The sequence below is a fragment of the Phyllobates terribilis genome, unplaced genomic scaffold (assembly GCF_046119375.1).
Source record: "Phyllobates terribilis strain yellow unplaced genomic scaffold, ASM4611937v1 Scaffold_3__8_contigs__length_932513732, whole genome shotgun sequence".
Taxonomy (NCBI): domain Eukaryota; kingdom Metazoa; phylum Chordata; class Amphibia; order Anura; family Dendrobatidae; genus Phyllobates; species Phyllobates terribilis.
Genome location: NW_027362763.1, coordinates 472,895,412 through 472,921,705, shown reverse-complemented (window position 1 = coordinate 472,921,705; position 26,294 = coordinate 472,895,412). Strand labels below are relative to the sequence as shown.

Genomic DNA, 26,294 nt, shown 5'->3' with positions numbered 1-26,294 from the left:
TATGAAAACCAATGCCAGGATTGCTATTGTTGATCATAAATCCCCAGAGCTCACACAATATGGTGACATAACAACAAACAACAACTTTGTATTGTGCAAAAGCATAATAAATATAACTCCAGCATCCATCAAAATGAACACTAAATATTAACTTTTTTTTTTTTTGCACCCTCTGCCAAACAAAATGATATTATATATATATATAGCTCCTAAAATGTGAACTCCTTAAGGCACACAATACGTGGCCAGTAAATGTATAAAATCAGTATTACCGAGTACAAGGGCACCCAATAAATGGTTCCAGTTTAACAAATATGGGTCCCACTTCACACTTTTTCAAAACAGAGCTTTCAGTGACTCCAGAATAATAAAAAAAATGGTTTTAGCTCAACACGTTCTACTCCATAAGCTGCCAACTCCCTATCTTGGTCTGTGCTCAGAACACATTCAGCATCATATTACACCTACAAACTTAAATGTACTTTTTATTGGAATTTTAGATAATATACCAACACAAAGTAGCAAGTATTTGTGAATTGTAAAGAAAATGATGCATGGTTTTATAATTATTTTAAAAATATAAATCTAAAAATTGTGACATGCATTTGTATTCAGCCCCCTTTAGTCTGATAGCGCTAACTAACATCTTGTATGACCAATTGCCTCCAGAAGTCATATAATTAATCAATTGAGTTCACCTGTGTGTAATTTTTTTCTCAATATAACCACAGCTGTTTTGTGAAGGCCTCTGAGGTTTGTTTGAGAACATCAAGTGATCAGGGATCAAACAGCATCTTGAAAACCAAAGAAGACATCAGAGAGGTCAGGGATGAAGTTGTGGAGAAGAGTAAAGCAGGGATAGGTTATAAAACATAACCTAAGCTCTGAACATCTCATGGGGCTCTGTTCAATCCGTCATTCAAAAATGGAAGGAGTATAGCCCAACTGCAAACCTACCAAGACATGGCCGTCCACCTAAACTGACATCCCAAACAAGGAGAGCACTAATTAGAGAAGCAGCCAATAGGCCCATGGTCACTCTGGTGGAGCTGCCGAGAACCACAGCTCAGGTGGGTGGATCTATCCACAGGACAACGATTAGGCTGGGGTCACAAAGCTGTCGATTCTCTCATGCTAGAGAATCAGGCCGAGTGTCATTAGCATAAACGGCATTAGTAAAAAAAAATCTCAGATCTGCACAGCCCCCATAGTATAACATTGAGAGCTATCCAATAGCACTTGGCTGTGTTATATGCTTGTGTGAGCGTACCCTTAGTCATATACTCCACAAATCTGGCCTTTATGGAAGAGTGGCAGGAAGATATCCATTTTTGAAAGCAAGCCATAAGTACAGTTTGCAAAAAGCCATGTAGGACACACAGCTAACATGTGGAAAGGGTGCTCTGGTCAAATGAGATCAAAGTAAAACTTTTTGGGCTAAATGCAAAACAATATGTGTGGCGGGAAACAAATACTGCACATCACTCTGAAATCACCATGCACATCGTCAAACGTGATGGCAGCATCATGCTGTTGGGATGTTTTCGTATCAACAGTATCAAGGAAGCTGGTCAGAGTTGATGGAAAGAGGGATGGAGCTAAATTCAGGGCAATCCTGTTAGAGGCTGCAAAAAACTTGATACTGGGGCATAGATTCACCTTCCAGCAGGACATCAACCCTAAACATACTGTCAGAGCTACAATGGAATGGTTTAGAATAAAGCATATTCATGTGTATGAAAGGCCCAGTCACAGTCCAGACCTAAATCCTATTGAGAATCTTTGGCAAGACATGAAAATTGCTGTTCACAAACGCTCTCCATCCAATCTCACGGAGCTAGAGATAGTTTGCAAAGAGGAATGGGCAAAATTTTCGGCCTCTAGATGAGCAAAACCTGGTAAAGACCTACCCCAAAAGACTTGCAGCAGTAACAGCAGCGAAAGATGGTCTTTCAAAGTATTGACTCGGGAGCTGGATACTAATTCACGTCACAATCTTCAGATTTATATTTTTAAAATATGTAGAAAACCATGCATCATTTCCTTTACACTTCGCAAATACTTGTGTTGGTATATTACATAAAATCCCATTAAAATACCATTACGTTTGCGGGTGTAACGTGGAAAAGTTCACAGGGAATGAATAATTTTTCAAGGCACTGTGTGTATGTATATATGTATGTGTGTGTGTGTATATATATATATATATATATATAAATACACACACGTACTGTATGCATGCATGTATATGTGTGTATATATATATTTTTATATATATATGTATATAAATATAATATATGTGTGTGCGTATATATATATATATATATATATGTATAACACATGTTATGTAAAACAATTAGTAGTTAATGTAATCTGTCTTTATCTTTAATTTTAGAGGATGCAAATGAGAACAGATTTTCTGCAGAGAAGGATGAATATGGGGCTGAAACTATGAGTGAGATCAATATAGTCGGACGGGTTATCCTAAATGTTTGGAGGATGATGAGACCAGAGGTATTGCCTAAGTTTTTATTATAATATTATTTCTTGCTCTAGACAGTGTTCATAAATAATACTGGACTATACTAAAAATCATGATTCTATAGTTTAACTTCACTTTTCATTAACTTAGTAGTGAACTATCATTTTTGGACTTCTTAAAAATATGTTGACTGGAATAAAAACAAATTAAAATTCCTACTTTTTTTCTTATGGTTACTCATAGAGCATGTTAATCTGGCACTTGTTTGAAAAATCACCCTGACATCATTAAAAAAATATAAATTAGTTTTCAGAGTTTTAATTTGATGTTGCATGTCTAAATGCAAGAAATATAAAATGTAAATAAAGTCACCCTGTGAGTGGGAAAGGTAAGGGAATTTAGCTGTATTTGGATTTATTCCCTCCAAGGTGTCACATTTTAATAGATACTACCTAAACAACAATGGTCATGAGTTATATTGGTGTTTAGCTCCCTCTACTGACCACAGATGAAAAATCTCTTAAGTTTTCTCTCATTAGGGAATGTGGCATTAGAAAATGCCTTATTGTTTGAATCACTTTTTATGTTTAAACATATTTTTTGAAAAATTGTTTTATAAATATTAATAAAAAGAACCTTAAAATCTTGAAGTTATTACTCTAGCTGTTAAGCCTCATAATAAGTTGACCGTTTCTTTACTGGAGAGGTCACCTTTTAGCAGTCATTTAATTCTCATCAAAGGCAGGATTATGGGCAACACCTCCATATAAAGAATGAGGCCCATAATTCTGGATCACATCATTCACATTAGGTGAGGTCACAGGTGACCTCTGCACCAATCAAAAGCATGTCTGTGAATGTTAATGAGGCATCTGCAGAATACAGGCTCCCATGATCCGTATGGCTGCTGTGAAGCATATCTATGAATCAGAACACCGAAATATTTCAGGCAAGATGGCTACCGCCTTAATTATATACGGGAATTATAAATAAAAACAAATCTATAACCAGAAAATAAAAACTTATTTAAAAAAAATAAATATGGTTTGCATAATATTGTAATCTGTTGCCTTTAACTGTATCCTCAAAGCATCTTTTTAAAGGGACCTGAAATTCTCATCTCATGAGCAGAATTGAGCTTCAGTAAACTGCATGTGTGCTTTCTTTTAAGAATTCTAATGTGGTTTATTTCCATCTTATTTAGGTTGCTCTGACTAATTACACATTTGAAAATGTGGTCTTCCATGTTCTTCACCAGAGGTTCCCACTTTTCACTTTTCGAACATTATCGGATTGGTTTGATAATAAATCTGATATTTACAGGTAATATACTATAAATTATGCATTTTAACTTAGAGTTATCCAGGACTTTGATATTGATGGGTTATTCCTATCAGTTCTGGGGGGTTGCGGCATCCTCCCCAGTCAGCTGATATAAACTCTTGGCGGTGGCCAGATGTAAACAGGGTATGAAATGAAGCACCACAGCGCCATACACTGTTTTGTGACCACTGTCAGGTACTGCAGCTCAGCTTCCTGGAGGATGCTGGTGTCGTTTTCTAGCTTTTCTACTTGATAATTTAGTGAGAGGATATTATCTCCACACTTCTGTTTGCTGTATTGTTCACCTGATAATACATTTTCTTTCAGTACTTTATCACAAGCTTATGGACAGTTTGCAAGTTACTCATTCCTTAACATTATCTTTTTTAGGGTTCATAGCTTTATCCATTTATGGGACATTTAGTTAAAAATGTCATAATAAATAGGACACAGTTTTGGATGGACACATAATGTGATATCTTATTTTTTTTCTCTTTGTGTCTGTTTCCAGGTGGAGGATGATTGACCACTACATGAGCAGGGTTCTTGGGACACTCCAATTACTCGAACACTTAGATTTGATTGGGAGAACCAGTGAACTCGCAAGACTTTTTGGGATTCAGTTTTTGCATGTCCTAACTAGAGGATCGCAGGTAAAGTGAATGTTGGGAGTTTTAAATACTGCAATAGTGCAGCTTTCCGGTGGTTACTAAAAAAGGACCCAGCGCAAGGCAGAAGTAAATTAAAGTGGTATTCTCATCTTGACACACCGCTTTAGAAGTGAAACATTAGCAAACCAGGCCAAAACAGTCATTCCCTTAACCAGGCCTAGTAAAGTTTGGGATGAAGGCTGCCATGATGGCAATGATGGTGTTTATTCACCTAAAACTGAAATTCTGCACTGGAAACATGAAGAATTACATGACAAAACTAATGATTTCTTATTCTTTTCTCATAGTACCGAGTTGAATCAATGATGCTCCGTATTGCTAAACCAATGAATTATATCCCGGTAACTCCAAGTGCCCAACAACGAGCTCAGATGAGAGCCCCACAGTGCATCCCGCTTGTGATGGAGCCAGAGTCCAAATTCTACAGCAATTCCATATTGGTTCTGGACTTTCAGTCCTTGTACCCCTCCATCGTGATTGCATATAACTACTGCTACTCGACTTGTCTGGGGAACATTGAGAATCTGGGAAAGTAAGAGCCATCAGTGTTTTTACTTTTCACATATAATATTGAGTATGTGAGTAACATAAAGTGGATTCAGTAGGAGGACTTCATGGCAGGCACAACAACAAATACTGTGTGGGCATTATACCATGGTGGGGAGTCATTGTGAATCTTGTGTATATTGCTAAAATAAAAAACTATTTAGCCATGGGAAAATGTCCTATTTTAGCAATCTATCATGTACCCTTACCCTGTCGGGACTGATCAAATGATGATCTATCCATGTGATAGGTCATGAATATGAGATCATTGAGGGTCTGACACCTGGCACCCCCACCAATTAGCTGAAGCTGACAAATCTGAACGATTTGCAGGGCGGGACACAGCAGCCCCATACATTGCTTTGTGGCCGCAGCCACATGGGAGATTGTGTTTCACTCTGTAAGTCGCTTTTATCCAGCTGCTGTTTCTGGCACAGATTACAGCGGATCAGCAGAAGTATCTGGTGTCAGACCGGCACCCATCTCTAATATGGTGACCTATCGCAAAGTGAGAGCATCAATTGTTCAGTCCTGGGCAATCCCTTTACTCAGCAGGGTATTTTATGAATGTCTAATAGACGTGGGTCCATGATAGATGCTTGAATACTGTAGATGGTTTATGTTCCCTGAAGACAATGGAGAGGAAGTAGTGGGTGTGCGTAGTTCTCTATTCACATTTATAGGAGCTTCAGAAACAGCCAAGCCCTTTTGCGATTGTCTTTTTTTTCTTCTTTGCATCCTCCTTACATGATGACCCACCTCTTCAGAAAAGTCTATAACCCTGTGCTTTCATATGGGCAGCATCCTTTCCTTTCCCTTGTAGACTGTAAGTCCTCGCAGGCAGGCTCCTAGTTCCCTCTCTACTTACATTTCATAATGACCATTGTACTTGTCTTTGACCCTTTGTTATATATACAGAACCCTGGCATCACTGATACTCTGAAATAAATAGTAGTTATGATAGTTTCAAATAAGAACATGTGGCTACTTGCTTTCTAGGTGTGAGGAGTTAAAATTTGGCTGCACATCTTTGCATGTTCCTCCAGACCTCCTGTACCAGCTTCGGCATGATATCACCATATCCCCTAATGGAGTTGCTTTTGTTAAGGTAAGAAGTCTGGCCTTGGTATATCCTGACATACTCTATATAATGACGGTCTGCATATGTGTAATGTCAGTATTACGTCTCTGTACTGGAATTGGATCTTTTACATTTTCTAATGTTAATTGAACGTGATTCAAATTGTCCTTTTTTCCAGGTTTATATTTATGTAAGTGAAAATTATCCAGCATATCATTTACTAAGACTTAGTCAATAAATATATTATGAATAGCTCTTGGAAGGTCCAGATTATCTATAGGGAGATGCCGCTGGTGTACATTCTTTAGGACCGTGCTCCACGGGAGAAAGTATAAACTGTTCCTTTACTGCCACCTATAGGTCAAAGTCCATAATGAACGCTAGTGACATATCAGCTGTCGCCATATATCCAGCACTTTATCTTCCCAGCCTATCCACATCCCTTGATTAATTTTTTGCTCACGTTCTTGTGAATATTATCTTCTTCCAAGCTAATTATTTCACTATTCAACTTTGTATTTGTTTTCTTCATTTAGGCTTCTGTTAGAAAGGGAGTGCTGCCAAGAATGCTTGAAGAAATTTTAAAGACCCGAATAATGGTGAAACAGTCCATGAAACAGTACAAAGAAGATAAAAGCCTTACCCGCCTACTCGATGCCCGGCAATTAGGATTGAAGTTAATTGCCAATGTCACCTTTGGCTACACTGCTGCTAACTTCTCTGGGAGAATGCCCTGTGTAGAGGTATGAAGGCCTCCATATCACTATGACTGAAGAGCATGGTAGCATATGATTTCTTATATACATGATACTGTGGAATAAATTCACTTTAGGCTCTTGTGTCACTTGTCAAGTTTTTAATGTTATTGCAACAAGAGGCCCAAACATTTTAAAGACCTATTTTCTCTGCCTATGCACAAGTGACTGCCTGTGCACAATCTAACTGAATACCCAGGGGTTTATTACTATTCCCTACTGCTTCCTAAAATTATTGGGTGAAAAACATCTACACTGTGCATATATTATTACGTGTGCATAATTTTACTGTACGCTCTCATTGCTGGCTGCCGCTCAGCACTGTACTATAGGCGAGAGCCAACGTTCAGAGAGCACAAAAGCTGGCACTCCATAAAATCAACTTCTTTATTTGAAAAAATTAAAATAAAGTTTCTGTAAATGTTACATAATTTCACTCCGAGCCAGCAAGGAATCCAGAGTATCCATTACATAAGGGACACAGACTTATCACTGCATGTTTCGCCCATGAAGGTAATTTTTTTCTTATGCATTCAGAGGGCACACACGGACACGGAGCGCGGCTGGGCTCCTGCATTGTCACTGCAGAGGATCAGAGCTGCTGATTAACTCAAGATGTGACAGTGTTCAGTATGCAAATTGAGGGGGCATAATGGTGCCGTGAGCCCTTTAGCCACACCAAGGAGAGTGCACATATGCCCCCTCATTTGCATACAAAATAAATGGGTTTTTTTCTGGCAACTAAACCACTTAAATCTGTACTACAAATATGATTTTTATAGGGGCTGAGTCCCCTACATACCTATATAAGTGGTTTAACTTGCGTTTTGGGGGTGACAGAACTCCCTTTAAAGTGATTTTCCGGACTTATGATATATATGGTGCACAACCTAATGGCCAGTTATTGGTGGGATGTTTGCACATTCCCATATAGGAGGTCATCACCAAGCAGAACTATGCAAGTCTTTTTTTATGTCATCTTGAGTCATCTCTTGATTTCCTTTTTCACAGATGAAACTATAATAAAATATATAATAAAATCTATTAAACCAAGGGTCATGTATGAAGCTTCCATGTATAAGCACGCCGAATCAGTAATCTGTGATCAGTGAGCGTTTCACCAATCAATATTGTGGTTGAATAATCCAAAAATGTAATGTAGAAATTGAGAAATATTTTCCCTTGCTTTTACATAATCAGAAAGCTTTATGTATCTGGCATACATGCACCATTAGGGTTGTCCATCTGATATTGCGGTGAATATCTCAATCTACAGATTCCACCCAAGTGATGACTTCTGCTTTATCTTCTTTTAGATTGGAGACAGCATTGTCCATAAGGCACGAGAGACTTTGGAGCGTGCTATAAAACTTGTGAATGACACAAAGAAGTGGGGAGCCAAAGTTGTGTATGGTGACACCGACAGGTAATGAAATAATTCTTATGTGCATTTATGAAGATGATTTTCGTGCATTAGGCTCTGTGGGATTGGTATTCCCAATAAAATAAATGAGTCTGTTTTTGGTCTGAGTCAAAGATCAAACTCATCTATTCAAAGCAATGGGTCCTTGGAAAAAAGAAAAGAAGCAGCACACTAATGGCATCTGTGTATCCTCCGAGTGCTGTCTGTTTTTACTGTCTAATGTGTTGAAGAAGCTAGGGAGATTATTTTTTTAAGCTACAAGAATAATGGATGACATACTGATGGTAAAAATAAGCACACAGACCAAAAATGGATGAATAGCAGATCAAGCACAATGATAATTTTTTTTTCTCCTATGTAATAAAAAAAAAAAGTCTGCATGAGTCCTAAGCTGGAGAAATGGCATCTAGATGAGGAATGTCAAACTCAAGCACACAGAGGGCCAAAATAAAAAAAATTTGGACAAAGTCGTGGGCCAACAAGTATACAGTATAATGGGCCCCACATAGTCCCTCATACAGTATAATTATTATTTTATATTATTATAGCGCCATTTATTCCATGGCGCATTACATGTGAAAAAGGAGTATACATACAAAAACAATTACTATGATCTTTAACAAAACGTGACGGCGACTGGTACAGAAAAAAGCGAAGACCCTGCCCGCTGTAACGGGTCTGGGAGGCGGAACCTCTGAGCAACTTATACAAGGGGGCGGTCCTTGTAAGGAAGCGGGTGGCGACCGGGGAAGACAGGCAGGCAGTCACAGCAGGTGACCGGGACAGTCTCTGGGTAAACGGGCAGGAGGTCACGGCAAGTGACCGGGACAGTCTCTGGGTAAACGGGCAGGAGATCACAGCAAGTGACCGGGACAGTCTCTGGGTAAACGGGCAGGAGGTCACGGCAAGTGACCGGGACAGTCTCTGGGTAAACGGGCAGGAGGTCACAGCAAGTGACCGGGACAGTCTCTGGGTAAACGGGCAGGTACGACCTGTGACGGCTGAGCCTCCAGGTAGGCTAGCAGGCAGATGGCAGATGAGTGCTCCCAGGTGAGCAGGCGAGAGTCTCTGGATAAGCAGGTGGTCACAGCATGTAACGGTGGAGCCTCCAGGTAGGCTAACAGGCAGGTAGCAGATGAGCTCTCCCAGGTGAGCGGGCAAGAGTCTCTGGACTGGCAGGTGGTCACGGCACGTGACGGCGGAGCCTCCAGGTAGGCTAACAGGCAGGTAGCAGATGAGCGCTCCCAGGTGAGCGGGCAAGAGTCTCTGGACTGGCAGGTGGTCACAGCACGTGACGGCGGAGCCTCCAGGTAGGCTAACAGGCAGGTAGCAGATGAGCGCTCCCAGGCGAGCGGGCAAGAGTCTCTGGACTGGCAGGTGGTCACAGCACGTGACGGCGGAGCCTCCAGGTAGGCTAACAGGCAGGCAGCAGATGAGCGCTCCCAGGTGAGCGGGCAAGAGTCTCTGGACTGGCAGGTGGTCACAGCACGTGACGGCGGAGCCTCCAGGTAGGCTAACAGGCAGGTAGCAGGTGAGCGCTCCCAGGTGAGCGGGCAAGCTGGTCCATAGACAGACTGACAGGTGTCGGAAGGCAGACCGTCGGACCTCAGGCTAGCAAGCAGGAAAGCGGATGACAGGCAGGAATCAGGCAGCAAACTGGCAGGTAACTGGAAACGGGACCTGAGGGCTGAAGCAGAGTAGTGAACAGTGCAACAACATTGCTCGGGCACCTCCATTTTGGAGGAGGTGCCTTATATATGGAGGGATCCTCCGGCCATTGGCCGGGGACTCCTTAGGGCGACGCGCGCGGCCCCTTTAAGAGAGGGGAAGCGCGCGCGCCCTAAGCACAGTGACCGGGGGAGAGCGGGCACTGCAAGCAGAGCGGGAGGAAGCCGCCGGGCACGGAGCAGAGAGGTGAGGGGAACAGCGTCCCTGCCTAGCAGGAGGCAGGGACGCCGACGCTACACCCGCGAGGGCTCACATTCTACAAGGGATGGGTGAGGATACAGTAGGTGGGGGTAGAGCTAGTTGTGCAGCGGTATGGTAGAGCGATGGTTGCTGCAGGTTGTAGGCTTGTCGGAAGAGATGGGTCTTCAGGTTCCTTTTGAAGGTTTCCATGGTAGGCGAGAGTCTGATATGTTGGGGTAGAGCGTTCCAGAGTTGGGGGGGATGTATGGGAGAAATCTTGTATGTGATTGTGGGAAGAGGGGAATAGAGAAGGAGATCTTGTGAGGATCGAAGGTTGCTTGAAGGTAAGTACCGGGAGACTAGGTCACAGATATATGGAGGAGACAGGTTGTGGATGGCTTTGTATGCCGTGGTTAGGATTTTGAACTGGAGTCTCTGGGCAATGGGGGGCCAGTGAAGGGACTGACAGAGAGGAGAGGCCAGGGAATAGCGGGGGGGACAGGTGGATTAGATGGGCAGCAGAGTTCAGGATAGATTGGAAGGGAGGCCACAGAGCAGGAGGTTGCAGTAGTTGAGGCGGGAGATGATGAGGGTGTGCACTAGTGTTTTTTTCAGATTCATGGTTGAGGAATGTGTGGATCCGGGAGATATTTTTAAGTTTGTGTTGGCAGGAAGTGGAAAGGGCTTGGATATGTGGTTTGAAGGAGAGATTAGAGTCCAGGGTTACCCCAAGGCAGCGAGCTTGCGGGACTGAGGGGAAGACACCAGTTGTTAGTGACAGTTTGAAGAGGTGTGTTAGGGTCGGGATGAAGATAATGATAAGGTTGGGGATAAGGTGGGACGGGATTGGGTCAAGTTCACAGGTGGTGAGGAGTGATTTGGAGAGTATAGAGGAAAAGTTGATCTTCTGTAGTGGGGGAGAAGCTGGTTTTGGAGGAGGAGGATTGAGTAGGTGTGAGGAGGGGCTGGGGGGACTTTAGGCAAAAGCTTTGTCTGATGGTGTCAGTCTTCTGCTTGAAGAATGTGACATTCTTCGGCTGAGAAGAGAGGAGAGAGAGGAGGCGCTCGGAGGCGGAGGAGAGAATTGAAAGTGTTAAATAGCTGTTTAGGGTTGTGAGACAGGGAAGATATGAGAGATGAGAAGTATGTTTTGCTGCAGTGAGTGTGGACTTGAAGGTAATGAGGGACTGTTTGAATGCGATGAAGTGCTCATTGGAGTGGGACCTTTTCCATCTACGCTCAGCAACCCTGGAGGCCCGTTGCAGTTCTTTGGTTAGGCTGGTGTTACAAGGTTGCCTGTTGATTGTGCAAGCTTTGGTATGTGTGAGGGGGGCGACCGAATTGAGAGCTGCAGTTGTTGTGGTGTTATATAAAGCGGCAGCAACATCAGCGTCATGTAAGGAACTGATGTCTGTAAGAGGGAGAAGGGATTCAGAGAGTGAGTGTAGGTCAAGGTGTTTAAGATTTCTGCGAGGGTATTCAAGTTTGTGGAGTGGGGATTGTTGCCCTGGAGAGGAGAGGGTAGAGAATGTAAGTAGGTTGTGGTCAGAAAGAGGGAGGGGTGAGCTAGAAAGGTTAGACAGTGAACAGAGACGGGTGAAGATGAGGTCCAGAGTGTGGCCATCTTTGTGAGTGGCTGCGAAAGACCATTGGGTAAGGCCGAAGGAGGAAGTGAGCTTAGAAGCTTAGAGACAGCTGAGAGGGAAGTGTCGATGGGTATGTTGAAGTCACCTATGAAAATAGTGGGGATGTCAGCGGAAAGGAAATGAAGTAGCCAGGTGGTGAAGTGGTCTAAGAAGGTGGTGGCTGGTCCTGGGTTCACGGTAATTGACAGCCAGTTTGAGGTTGGAGGGGGAGTAGATGCGCACACAGTGCACCTCAAAAGAGGGGAGAGTAACGGAGGGTGGCAGTGGGATTTGGGTGAAGGAGCAGTTATCTGGCAGGAGAAAACCTACTCCATCGTCCTCCATACAGAATAATGGGCCCCACATAGTCCTCCATACAGAATAATGGGCCCCACATAGTCCTCCATACAGAATAATGGGCCCCACATAATCCTCCATACAGAATAATGGGCCCCATATAGTCCTCCATACAGAATAATGGGCCCCCACATAGTCCTCCATACAGAATAATGGGCCCCCACATAGTCCTCTATACAGAATAATGGGCCCCCACATAGTCCTCCATACAGTATAATGGGCCCCCACATAGTCCGCCATACAGTATAATGGGCCCCACATAGTCCGCCATACAGTATAATGGGCCCCACATAGTCCGCCATACAGTATAATGGGCCCCACATAGTCCTCCATACAGTATAATTGGCCCCCACATAGTCCTCCATACGGAATAATGGGCCCCCACATAGTCCTCCATACAGAATAATAGCCCATAGGGGTGGCAGTCATGGTGTTGCGGGTCAGGGTTTGAGATGTATGATCTAGATGGAGAGATGTGACAGAAGACATTTTCTACACAGCAGCATCTGAGTCTTGTTCCTTGCAGCTGCAGTTCATGACCTACATACACTATTTACGGTATATCGAGAGCAGGAACTTTATTTTCCTTCCTGAATTATGTTCACACTGACAACTTTTGTCTCCTTCTGTATTTGCACTGTCTGAATTACTATGTTCTGTCACAAATGGCTACGTCACTGGGTAACCTCAATAAATGCCAAAATTATTGTTTTCCACATAAACCACAGCAGCATAGTAGTTTGCTTTGTCATTTTTCACTAAATGGTGTGGCCACGTAGAGATACATTTGTAAATTTTTATGACCTGAATATATGCTTTTCATACGGCTGACATGGAATCACCATAGTTTCTGTAACTTCTCGCGATAGTTTCTGTTTTAAATTCAAAGAGTCACAGTATTCTTGTTCTGTTAGCTTAGTAGCCGCCAAGACAGAATACAAAGGACTCCGTTTTGAGTCTGTATTATACACCAACTCCACCTTGAAGTGATGTCTTCCATGTATGTGACTGTAGCTATCAGCTGAAAGAATATTAAAGAGGACCGGTCACTCGTCTTAAATGTGTATTTATTTAACTGGTTGAAATGCTGCTGTTCCCCTGAATCTGGTGGTGTTTTTCATTTGTTCCTGCTCTCCTCCTTTCCTGAAATATGGCCGTCTCTTCACTATACTTAAATCTAGTTTTGTTTTCCAAGTGGGGATGGTCATCAAGAAGTCACCCACAGTCAGCAAACCTTGTCTCAGAAAATATTTAAGTGAATGTCAAAAACAGCATTTAGCTGCCAATATGGTGGTAATCTGCAGGGAAATAGCATTTAAATCGTGTTAGGCTGGTTTACTGTAGCAGTGGCTACAGGGAGAAAATTAGGTTATGTTCTCCCTGCAGCTGCTCATTACAAATATTAGGGTAGTGTAGGGGGTTGTAACAGTCACTGCTAAGTATGTGGTGAGCACGCTGTAATCACTCACTTGCGCGTGAAAACTTGCTCTACACACACACTGCAGAGCAGGCTGTAAATCAATGTTTTGAGGAGTGATATAGCCAGCTTCATTTGCTCCCTGTAGCCGCGCTTACGTTAAACCAGCCGAACATGGTTTAAGTGCTCGTTACCTGCAGATTATCACTTTATCTACTGGTAAATTGTGTTTATGGAGGTGATTGGTTCCCTTTAAAACTAGAGAATGCATAACGGAGACTGTATTATCGCTGATTGTAACTGGACTAATGCTGACTTCTGATAACTATTTATACCGTTTTTCATATTATCCTTCTATCTTGTAGTATGTTTGTGTTGCTGAAAGGGGCAACTAAGGAACAGTCCTTTAAAATCGGACAAGAAATTGCTGAAGCGGTCACTGCCACAAACCCAAAGCCAGTGAAACTGAAGTTTGAGAAGGTAATTGTAATGCGAAAATAAAAATACATTCTTTACAATAGGTTGTACTAGAGGATTTCAGCAGCATGTTAATTTAACCCATTCCCAACTTTGAGCATACCGCTGCGTTCTAATTTCCAAGTAGTTGCCAGAAATGAGTGTCCAGGTGATCACATTGGCAGAGCAGATCTGCCCAGCGCGATCACCGCAGGAGCTAAGCTTAACTGAGAGTCGAGCTTTTTCAGCATCAGTAAGACCTAGTGCCAGCACCATCCCTTGCTGTTACACAGCCTAGATGCAGAGGTCAACAGGGTGGTGGAGGGGGCTTCCTCTCTCATCCAATCTGCGACAGGATCGTGGGGTGTCATGGCAACCTGAGTTCAAAGAGTGACCTCTGTATCTGCCAGGTACAGTTTAATGTGCTACAATACATAAGTATTGCAGGGTGTTAGACCAGCAATCAGATAAGCCAGTGTTCAAGCCCCACAAAGGGATGAAGTAAAAATATTAATAAAAAAATTGTAAAAATAAATAAAACACCCCTCCCCCCAAAGTATATATAAAAAATAACAGAAAAATGTTTTGCCAATAAAGACCTATTTTTTTTTAATTTAAAAACAAAAACATAAAAAAGCACAAATGTTTGTTACCTCTGTGTCTGGAACAACGTAAGCTATAGAACTGTTTATCCCCTTTACATGGAAAAGATGTTGTATTCTTCATACTGCTGCTCAAAAAGGGGAATAAAATGCAAAACCAAACTGCCAGGTCTCTCATATTTGAGGGGTGCCTTCTCCCAACAACAATTTTAAGATCTCTCCGCAGGTATTCAGTGGGATTTAGATCCGAACTCATGTTGTCACTTTAGAACGCTGGAGTGCTCTGAAGTGGCCAAATTTGTAAATTTCTATTTTTTGTTCATTTTGTCAACCATAAATCTGATTAGAAAGTCATAATAAAATGTTGTGTACCCCAAATTAGTAGCTATAAAAACTTTAACTCCTCCCATACATTTTTTTTTTTACGAAAAAGTCATATTTGTGTTTCTTCATTGAGAGAACCATGATTTTCTTATTCTTCCGTAGAGATCTTGCTTATTTGCAGGATTGTCTGAAGTTATTGGCACTACTTTGGGACTGTAGAACTTAAGTAATGTATAAAAAAAATTAGTTCTGGCATGAGGCAAACTTCTGCATGTGAGAATCCCAAAGAACAATTTGCATATTTAATTAGTACAAGTGTGTAAGACCTGTATGATTTAGTACTGACTTGCCACTCCCTACATAACACATTGTACATCTTCCAGGTGTATCTTCCATGTGTTTTGCAAACCAAGAAGAGATATGTGGGCTATATGTATGAAACCCTTGACCAGAAAGATCCAGTTTTTGATGCAAAAGGCATAGAGACTGTGAGAAGAGATGCCTGCCCCGCTGTTGGTAAGGTAAGGAGTCAAAGTCAATATATTTTTCAAACTTTTTAAGAGTTCTCCCAAGTGGCCATTTGCAGCGATGGTGTGCACACTTATGCAACCAATTTTATTTTTATTTTTCCACTGAAATTATTCCAGTTTGTTTTTAAATTGAAATGTACAAATTATGGGTGACACTTAAAGGTGGGAAAAAGTTCTGTTCTGATTTTTTTACATGACAAAAACCTGGCATTTCAACAGTGGTGTGAAGACTTTTTATATCCACTGTAAGTGATCTCTCTTTTGTATAGTGGCTGCTTTTCCAGTGTTACATTTTTTGTCTTTCTGTGTACTTTCAGATACTGGAGCGTTCTATTAAGCTGCTGTTTGAAACAAGAGATATAAGTCAAATAAAGCAGTATGTCCAGAGACAATGTATGAAGCTTTTGGAGGGAAAGGCCAGCATGCAGGATCTTATCTTTGCCAAGGAATACAGAGGAAGCTTTGCATACAGACCAGGAGCTTGTGTGCCGGCATTGGAACTGACCAGGTTAGATATTGTAGAACGGTCATATGATTACACAAACTGGGCATCACCTCTATAAGCCTCTGCAGTTTCTCCACCTCCGCCTTTCTGTTTGTGTCTCCCTCTAACTCCTTCCTCCTCCTTTTTTTATAGGCTTTTATAGGCAGAAGATGTAATTTGATCCCTCACTGAAGACAGATTTGAGCTGTTTATTGACAGTGAATAATGAGTGCAGGGAGAATTAGTGGGGAAAACGCCTTTTTCTGCAATACTTTATATTTATATAATACATATATATAATACAGTACAGACCAACGTTTGGACCCCCCTGCTCATTTAAAGATTTTTCTGTATTTTTAGGACTATGAAAATTGTACGTTCACACTGAAGGCATCAAAACTATGAATTAACACATGTGGAATTATATACTTAACAAAAAAAGTGTGAAACAACTGAAAATATGTCTTATATTTTAGGTTCTTCAAAGTAGCCACCTTTTGCTTTGATGACTGCTTTGCACACTCTTGGCATTCTCTTGATGAGCTTCAAGAGGTAGTCACTGGAAATGGTTTTCGCTTCACAGGTGTGCCCTGTCAGGTTTAATAAGTGGGACTTCTTGCCTTATAAATGGGGTTGGGACCATCTATTGTGTTGTGCAGAAGTCTGGTGGATACACAGCTGGTAGTCCTACTGAATAGACTGTTAGAATTTGTATTATGGCAAGAAAAAAGCAGCTAAGTAAAGAAAAACGAGTGGCCATCATTACTTTAAGAAATGAAGGTCAGTCAGTGCGAAAAATTGGGAAAACTTTGAAAGTGTCCCCAAGTGCAGTTGCAAAAACCATCAAGCGCTACAAAGAAACTGGCTCACATGAGGACCGCCCCAGGAAAGGAAGACCAAGAGTCACCTCTGCTTCTGAGGATAAGTTTATCCGAGTCACCAGCCTCAGAAATCGCAGGTTAACAGCAGCTCAGATTAGAGACCAGGTCAATGCCACACAGAGTTCTAGCAGCAGACACATCTCTTCAACAACTGTTAAGAGGAGACTTTGTGCAGCAGGCCTTCATGGTAAAATAGCTGCTAGGAAACCACTGCTAAGGACAGGCAACAAGCAGAAGAGACTTGTTTGGGGTAAAGAACACAAGGAATGGACATTAGACCAGTGGAAATCTGTGCTTTGGTCTGATGAGTCCAAATTTGAGATCTTTGGTTCCAACCACCGTGTCTTTGTGCGACGCAGAAAAGGTGGAACGGATGGACTCTACATGCCTGGTTCCCACTGTGAAGCATGGAGGAGGAGGAGGTGTGATGGTGTGGGGGTGCTTTGGTGACACTGTTGGGGATTTATTCAAAATTGAAGGCATACTGAACCAGCATGGCTACCACAGCATCTTGCAGCGGCATGCTATTCCATCCGGTTTGCGTTTAGTTGGACCATCATTTATTTTTCAACAGAACAATGACCCCAAACACACCTCCAGGCTGTGTAAGGGCTATTTGACCAAGAAGGAGAGTGATTGGGTGCTACGCCAGATGACCTGGCCTCCACAGTCACCAGACCTGAACCCAATCGAGATGGTTTGGGGTGAGCTGGACTGCAGAGTGAAAGCAAAGGGCCAACAAGTGCTAAGCATCTCTGGGAACTCCTTCAAGATTGTTGGAAGACCATTTCCGGTGACTACCTCTTGAAGCTCATCAAGAGAATGCCAAGAGTGTGCAAAGCAGTCATCAAAGCAAAAGGTGGCTACTTTGAAGAACCTAGAATATAAGACATATTTTTAGTTGTTTCACACTTTTTTGTTAACTATATAATTCCACATGTGTTAACTCATAGTTTTGATGCCTTCAGTGTGAATGTACAATTTTCATAGTCATGAAAATACAGAAAAATCTTTAAATGAGAAGGTGTGTCCAAACTTTTGGTCTGTACTGTGTATGTAATAGATAGATTATATATATATATATATATATATATATATATATATATATATATATATATATATATATATATATATATATATATATACATACAGTTATATGAAAAAGTTTGGGCACCCCTATTAATCTTAAGCTTAATGTTTTATAAAAATTGGTGTTTTTGCAACAGCTATTTCAGTTTGATATATGTAATAACTGTTGGACACAGTAATGTTTCTGCCTTGAAATGAGGTTTATTGTGCTAACAGAAAATGTGCAATCTGCATTCAAACAAAATTTGACAGGTGCATAAGTATGGGCACCTCACCAGAAAAGTGACATTAATATTTAGTAGATCCTCCTTTTGCAAAAATAACAGCCTCTAGTTGCTTCCTGTAGCTTTTAATGATTTCCTGGATCCTGGATGAAGGTATTTTTGACCATTCCTCTTTACAAAACAATTCCAGTTCAGTTAAGTTTGATGGTCGCCGAGCATGGACAGCCCTCTTCAAATGATCCCACAGATGTTCAATGATATTCAGGTCTGGGGACTGGGATGGCCATTCCAGAACATTGTAATTGTTCCTTTGCATGAATGCCTGAGTAGATTTGGAGCGGTGTTTTGGATCATTGTCTTGCTGAAAGATCCATCCCCTGCGTAACTTCAACTTTATCACTGATTCTTGAACATTATTGTCAAGAATCTGCTGATACTGAGTGGAATCCATGCGTCCCTCAACTTTAACAAGATTCCCGGTGCCGGCATTGGCCACACAGCCCCAAAGCATGATGGAACCTCCACCAAATTTTACTGTGGGTAGCAAGTGTTTTTCTTGGAATGCTGTGTTTTTTTGCCGCCGTACATAACGCCTTTTTGTATGTCCAAACAACTCAATCTTGGTTTCATCAGTCCACAGGACCTTCTTCCAAAAAGAAATTGGCTTCTCCAAATGTGCTTTTGCATACCTCAGCCGACTCTGTTTGTGGCGTGCTTTCAGAAATGGCTTCTTTCGCATCACTCTCCCATACAGCTTCTCCTTGTGCAAAGTGCATTGTATAGTTGACCGATGCACAGTGACACCATCTGCAGCAAGATGATGCTGCAGCTCTCTGGAGGTGGTCTGAGGATTGTCCTTGACTGATCTCACCATTCTTCTTCTCTGCCTTTCTGATGTTTTTCTTGGCCTGCCACTTCTGGCCTTAACAAGAACTGTCCCTGTGTTCTTCCATTTCCTTACTATGTTCCTCACAGTGGAAACTGACAGGTTAAATCTCTGAGACAGCTTTTTGTATCCTTCCCCTGAACAGCTATGTTGAATAATCTTTGTTTTCAGATCATTTGACAGTTGTTTTGAGGAGCCCATGATGCCACTCTTCAGAGGAGATTCAAACAGGAGAACAACTTGCAAATGGCCACTTTAAGTAGCTTTTCTCATGATTGCATACACCTGGCTATGAAGTTCAAAACTCAATGAGGTTACAAAACCAAAAAAAGTGCTTTAGTAAGTCAGTAAAAAGTAGGTAGGAGTATTTAAAACAAGAAAATGATAAGGGTGCCCATACTTATGCACCTGTCAAATTTTGTTTGAATGCAGATTGCACATTTTCTGTTAGTACAATAAACCTCATTTCAAGGCAGAAACATTACTGTGTCCAACAGTTATTACATATATCAAACTGAAATGGCTGTTGCAAAAACACCAATTTTTATAAAACATTAAGCTTAAGATTAATAGGGGTGCCCAAACTTTTTCATATAACTGTATTATTCATGGGAGCAAAGTGTGTAGTTGCTAGTTAAGATTTCTGTGTATTGTCAAGTTGTAAATGGCATTACTAGTGGCATACATGATACCTGAACGTGTATTAAAAAGCACATTTTCCTGTCCTATAGACACCACTCAATAGAATAGCAGGGCTGCATGTTTCTTACATATGTCACAGCTATGTTGTAAAGCAGAAAACTTACCAGGAAGGCTTTTTGTCCTGCATCATGGGTAACTTCATCTTCACCGCAACTGTTCTTGTTCACAGGAAGATGGTAGCATATGACCGTCGCTCTGAACCTCGTGTCGGAGAAAGAGTGCCATATGTGATAGTGTATGGTACACCTGGAATACCCCTTATTCAGCTTGTAAGAAGGCCTATTGATGTCCTCCAAGACCATAACCTGAGACTAAATGCAACCTACTACATCACTAAGCAAATTCTACCACCACTAAACAGAGTATTTTCTCTCATTGGAGTTGATGTATTCAATTGGTATGATGAATTACCAAGGGTAAGTATACAGTGTTTTTTATGTGCATTTATTACAAGTTCTTAAATATATTCTGCATGCGTCATTAAAGAAAACGTGGAAAGAAACAAAGCGTGTAACCGGCTCACCTTCCTGCGGCTTCAGTCAGACCCAGAGTCTGTGATCAGCGCCACTGCACATTCGATTCGCCTCTGGTTGTCGCTATTGTCCATATTCCCATGCTCTTCCCGCTTTCTTCTACAGCTTGTACTATAGTCCTTTGCTTTTTTAAATATATTCCAGAGATACGAGCTTTTTAATATGGATTTGAAATAAAGAAACCAACTTTTTACCATTAAGTGGTGTCGCAGGAGCTGGATCATTTCCTTCTTCTCCAATCATTAAAGAAAAGCCTTGTTGGGAGGACTAGAAACCAGAGCGGAGTCTTATTTTTTTTGTTCCATACTGTACTACATAGTGTATCACACTGCTGCAACTTCACAAGAATTTCACAAATATGCTTTCACTGACCGTATATCCTTTCATGGTCACCAAATGACCTCTTGATGGTTTCTTATTTAGTAAGTTTTCTGGGAAAGGCGTCTTTTCTCATGAAATCAGTCTGTAGACGCACTAAATATCTCCACTTAAAGGTGCTGTCTTTGCATATGGTATGATGGGTCATCAATAGTAGATCACTGGGGGTCTGACACTTGGCACCCCACCAATTAGCTGTTATTTACTGCGGCACCAGCCTGATGTAATCACTTATAATGGTATTGCCGAGGGCAGCTGCAACCAAAGTATAGCAGCCGCTGATGGATATTGCCAGCTACCGCACCAACGCTTTTGTACAAAGGAATAGGAGCTGCCCTGCAGCAGCTGCTACACTTTAATCAGAGCTGCACTTAGCACCTCCGTCCAAAATGTTTACATCTGGCCAGCCCTGTAGTAGATCGCAGCTGATCGGTGGGGAGGCTAGGTGTCGGACCCCCACCGATCTGCTATACATAACCTATCCTCATATAGGTCTTCAATACCATATGCCCAGACAACCCCTTTGACAGAAAACTACATTTTGTTTCCTTTATCAGATCCAGAAGGCGTACTCTGCATACTCCACAATGAGAAATGAACTGGATACAAGGAAAGGCACAATCTCTCAGTATTTCACAACCTTGCATTGTCCTATATGTGACGAACTGACACAGCATGGCATCTGTTGTAAATGTAGGAGCCAACCACAGCATGTAGTAGTAATTCTCAATCAAGAAATTCGGGAATTAGAGTACAGACAAGACCAGTTAGTCAAGGTAATTATTTCAGACTGTTGTATTATTTGCAATGTATTAATGCAAAGCTCTCTTACGTCCTGTAATTGTCCAATCTTCTGTGCATATGACTTCTGTGCAGTTCTTTGTATTACTGAGCACATATTTGTTTCAGCAGGATCCTGACTGCTATGTAATCTGCTGCACAGAATCATAAACATGAATTGTTTGAGTTCAAGATCGAAGACTAAAAAATAGGCCACTATCAAAGGGAACAGATTATTTTCAGAAACTTGTGCCGTGTATAGAGATATTTCAGAAATTTTGGTCTGTGTGCCAAGACCACCGATCAGTAAAAGAACAGGGAATCAAAACCCACTTGAGCACTGTGTCTTCCTTCTGTTCAGTTCTGCTTGTATAGTGTTCCCAATCATAGGAAGTACATGGACTTTCAATGAATCAGTATACCACACAAGCGGAATAGAAATGAAGAGGCAGAGTGTCAAGTTTATTTTAGCAATCAATGAGGGTCTCAGCACCCAGACTTCCCCCCCCAATCAACATTTGTCAGGAGTTTAGAAAATGACAGACACCCTTTAACAAACGGTGTATAGACTTTGTTGTGTGCCTTATTAAAGCCAGTAATATATCAATAACATAAAACTTCTGCCTACTCACACTGCAGAGTCTTAATGTAGTGTGATGTGATGGTACTTCAGTATGTGTCCTCTGTCTCCTGCTTGTGATAGCTTTCCGCCTGTCAGCTCTTACAAACAGGAGAGATCAACTGAAACTGCTGCATCTTAGAGGAAGACAATACTCACAAAGATAGTCAAGGTTGGCACTGCAAGACACAGGAGTTTTATAACATTGCAATTAATTATTGTATAGACTATAACCCCCATATTACTTTTTTTTCTTACAGTATAAGAAAAAATACTGCCTTACAGTTTATATAGGCATATGATAACTTAAGCCGAATAGGAACATACAGAGTTACAAAAGAGGGCAAATCTTTAAGGACTGAGGGAGATGTTTGAGAGTAGCAACAACATGGCGTCTAAAGTAGATCTAGGAGCCAACCACAGCACATAGTACGGGGGATACATTAAATATACAGAATATAAAATAAACAATATATGACGTCATCTTGCCGTTCACAGGAGAGCAACTTGTAATAGTCAGTCTCATTTCATAACCCATGTGCTAATAGTGACAGGTTGAAAAGATATAGATGTGCTGTGCAGGGATGAAACAAATTACACTACTAGAAATATTAATGTATATTAAGGACAATAAATGCAGCGAGTAAATGTTTGCTTGAACAACACTATTCCTTATTCCACAGACTGCTCACTGTTCCCCAATTTTGGTATCTGCTATTTTGATTGGAACAGATTTTTGAGCTGATTTTCATAATTTCTCCATCTATTGTTTGTCTCCAAATAAACAAAATCAGAGAATGTGATCTAAAACTGTGCAAAGTGTCAGCGCTGGAGCTCACAATATCAATATTTCCATTCCAGTTATGCAAGAATTGCACGGGCTGCTGCGACCAACAGATCCAGTGTGTTTCTCTCAACTGTCCAGTACTTTTCAAGCTCTCCCGAGTGAGCCGGGAACTCTCCAAGGCTCCTTATCTACGTCAGCTCCTTGAGCAGTTTTGAATTGCATTGAGAGGTGACCGGTGCTATTATCTTTGTGTTCTTACACTACAAACTATTGTGCATGGTGCTGTTTTGGATTGCATTGCTTTCATGATTTTTATGATTTGTTTAATATGACTATTATTCCGAGTAACACTCATCTCCATCAGTGCTGGGGGTTATCCTATGTATTGCTATCTTTCTACAATGTACAAAATCTTTTTTCCTTTTATTTGAACTTTGTATCATACAGTTTTATAATGCAGGTGATTGAACACGCCAGAGGAATCATTGTGTAAATGCATTTCTTACGATAGGCTTTGGTTCCTTCCACAGTACACTGCCTAGGAAGGAGCACTGATCTCCACTAGCAGAAGGCACTTCTCTTGATACATCAGTATCAGACCTCGGTTCAATTCTAGAGCACTCACATTATTTCTAAGTTAAAGTGCAAAATATTTTGTAAATAGACCTTTTTTTACTTTTGAAACAACTAAGTAAAATAATGTGCAATGGGTTTTTATACAGTTGGTCGGTGTGTGTCCTCCATTTTTTGCTCCACTCATAAGACTTTTTTTTTTTTTTTTTAATTTTTGATCAGAATGTGCAAATTGTATTTCTGTGTAGCATTTCAGATTTGTCATTTTCTTATAAAAGAAGAAAAAGGAAAATAAAAAAATCTATATTGCTGTCTTGCTTTAGCTGTAATGGGGCATTGTGAGGAACTGTGCAAAGACCTTTTTTTGTTATAAAACTGTGGGACTGTTGCAATACTTTAAATATAAGATTTATTCCATTTTGCTTGTTTTGTATAGACATTTCTATGGTTTCTAAATATGCTTATAATATTTTTCTTTCCTTATGTACAGTTAAATCTTATTTGCCATCATCCTGAACACAACAGTGTATTTAGATTATTTGTATAACTGTATAAAAAAAGGAACTATGTGGTCAGTGTATCGTTTTCTAAACTGGAAATCGTTTGAAAAGTTAAAATTAAAACAATATTAAAAACTAATAAAATATATAATATTGTGACTTTTTGTTTTTGAATGCCAAAAATGGAAATTTTGAAAAAAAAAGTGTTGCGGTCATTGTTGTCAAAGATTTTCAACTAATGGCATTTACATTCTTCAATACTTAACAATTGGGTAGAGGCGTTAAAAATACAAAATATAAAATAACACAGTGAGGAAAATAAAAGTTTGCAATCTAATTTTTTTCTAATATTTTACTTTTCTAATATTTAACTCTTTAATAGCTCTAATGTGTCTAAATATTCAATAGGACAGCATCCACTTTCATGCAGTTTCTACACTCACCAAGTTGCTTACTTAACTTAGACTAATAAATATGACATGCCCCTTCCTCCTGGTGTATAAGAGGTGAAGTGTCAGAGGAGACAGTCATACTTATGAGGCAGTCTGCTATGCTAACACATTTAATGGCTTTACCTTTACTACATATTATTACAGTAGTTCGTACAGTTTTAGGTGCTGATGGAAATGCTATATTGAAAAGCCTTTCCGTGGTGGTTCTTCATTTATGGTGAGGTTTATAGGGTCTTTTAAGAGGCTATGGAGACAGTTATTTCCTACAGTGAGGAACTAAGGGAGAATTATGAAAGTTAGTACAGAAAATTGGGTGCAGTTTATATGAACTGATTGGTTGTGGACAACTTTTCCTTTACCTATATTTGTTAAAGGGTTGTCCTGGATTTAATCCATCATCAGTACGAGATTGGGAGGGGCCTAATATCTGGCTTTTCCATCCTTCCCCACCACCCTTACTTCCTCCCTTCCCCCCATCAGTTGTAAACCACTCCAGCAGCAGCCAGAGCAAGTGGGAGATAAAGTGCAGTACTCAGTAGCGGCCACTAAACAATAGACGGAGCTGCTGTGTTCCGCCCCATACATCACTTCGTTTCAGCTGCTGCCGGAGCCTTTTTGAACTGATTGGTGGGGATGCTGGGTGTCAGACCCTCACTAATCTCATATTGAAAACTTAAACTAGGGATGGGTCGTCAATTGTTTGGTTCTGGGCAACCCCTTTAATGACACTGTGCACTGTGTGTGCTGATGTATGACACCTACATTATATACCCTGTTAGAAGAAGTGATTCATGGGAAGATGCGTGTAAAACATACTGGAATTTTTTTTCACAGATCCTCTAAAACTGACTATACAGTAGGTAATCCAGATCTATAGAACACGCCTCCATTATGCCACAATGTCTATGAACCCGAAGACCTCGACACAGTGAAAAATAACACCCTGTTGTCACTATTCTACAGAGCAGGGGCGTACATAGGAATCATGGGGCCCCATAGCTGAAGTTCTAATTGCCCCCCCCCTCCCCCAAAAATGTAAATAATTGTCGGGGTCACAGAAGAGCAGATCTCACAACTTTCCAGCCTTTACAAAGTAATTTTCCTCCTGCTGAAGTCCTAGATTCCTTTTTCATTGCCCCCATAAAGTATGATGCCAACAAAAGTGCCCCCCAAACACAGTATGATATCCCCATGGTGAATTCCTCCTCATGCACAGTATAATGACTGTACTTTACCCCACCTCAACTCCCAAGGCAAAGTATCGTGACCCCAACACAGTATGATCCCCCAACTGTGACCCCCACACAGCCCTCCATACCGTATAATGGCCCTACATACAGCATAATGGCCCCACAACTCTCCACACTCCAGAGTATAATGCACTCGCCATGGTCCTCCACACAGTATAAGACACTCGCCACGGTCTTCCACACAGTATAAGACACTTACCATGGTCTTCCACACAGTATAAGACACTCACCATGGTCCTCCACACAGTATAATGCACACACCATGGTCCTTCACACAGTATAATGCACTTGCCATGGTCCGTCACACAGTATAAGACGCTCCCCATGGTCCTCCACACAGTATAATGCACTCCCCATGGTCCTCCACACAGTATAATGCACTCCCCATGGTCCTCCATGCAGTATAATGAACTCCCTATGGTCCTCCACGCAGTATAATGCACTCCTTATGGTCCTCCACACAGTATAATACACTCCCCATGGTCCTCCACGCAGTTTAATTCTCACTTCCCATGGTCCTCCACACATCATAATGCACTTCCCATGGTCCTCAACACAGTATAATGCAGCCTCCCATAGGGTAAAATGCGGCCCCCACCATAGGGTAAAATGCAGCCCCAGTCCTCCAGTATTATCAGTACTCACTGATTTAAAAA

General features: G+C 41.2%; 1 protein-coding gene across 1 annotated transcript in view; it reads left to right on the top strand.

Moving 5' to 3' along the window:
• REV3L (REV3 like, DNA directed polymerase zeta catalytic subunit) overlaps positions 1-24,046 on the top strand; it is a 206,336-nt gene extending 182,290 nt beyond the window's left edge. Inside the window, exons 20-32 of the mRNA XM_073675863.1 lie at positions 2,396-2,514; positions 3,687-3,805; positions 4,317-4,458; positions 4,764-5,008; positions 6,022-6,130; positions 6,640-6,846; positions 8,175-8,284; positions 13,954-14,068; positions 15,354-15,491; positions 15,818-16,008; positions 19,936-20,182; positions 21,235-21,453; positions 22,938-24,046. Of these exons, the coding sequence (XP_073531964.1) occupies positions 2,396-2,514; positions 3,687-3,805; positions 4,317-4,458; positions 4,764-5,008; positions 6,022-6,130; positions 6,640-6,846; positions 8,175-8,284; positions 13,954-14,068; positions 15,354-15,491; positions 15,818-16,008; positions 19,936-20,182; positions 21,235-21,453; positions 22,938-23,078 (2,102 nt within the window). The 3' untranslated portion in view covers positions 23,079-24,046. The remainder of the gene's footprint in view (positions 1-2,395; positions 2,515-3,686; positions 3,806-4,316; positions 4,459-4,763; positions 5,009-6,021; positions 6,131-6,639; positions 6,847-8,174; positions 8,285-13,953; positions 14,069-15,353; positions 15,492-15,817; positions 16,009-19,935; positions 20,183-21,234; positions 21,454-22,937) is intronic.
• Positions 24,047-26,294: the final 2,248 nt, after the last annotated feature.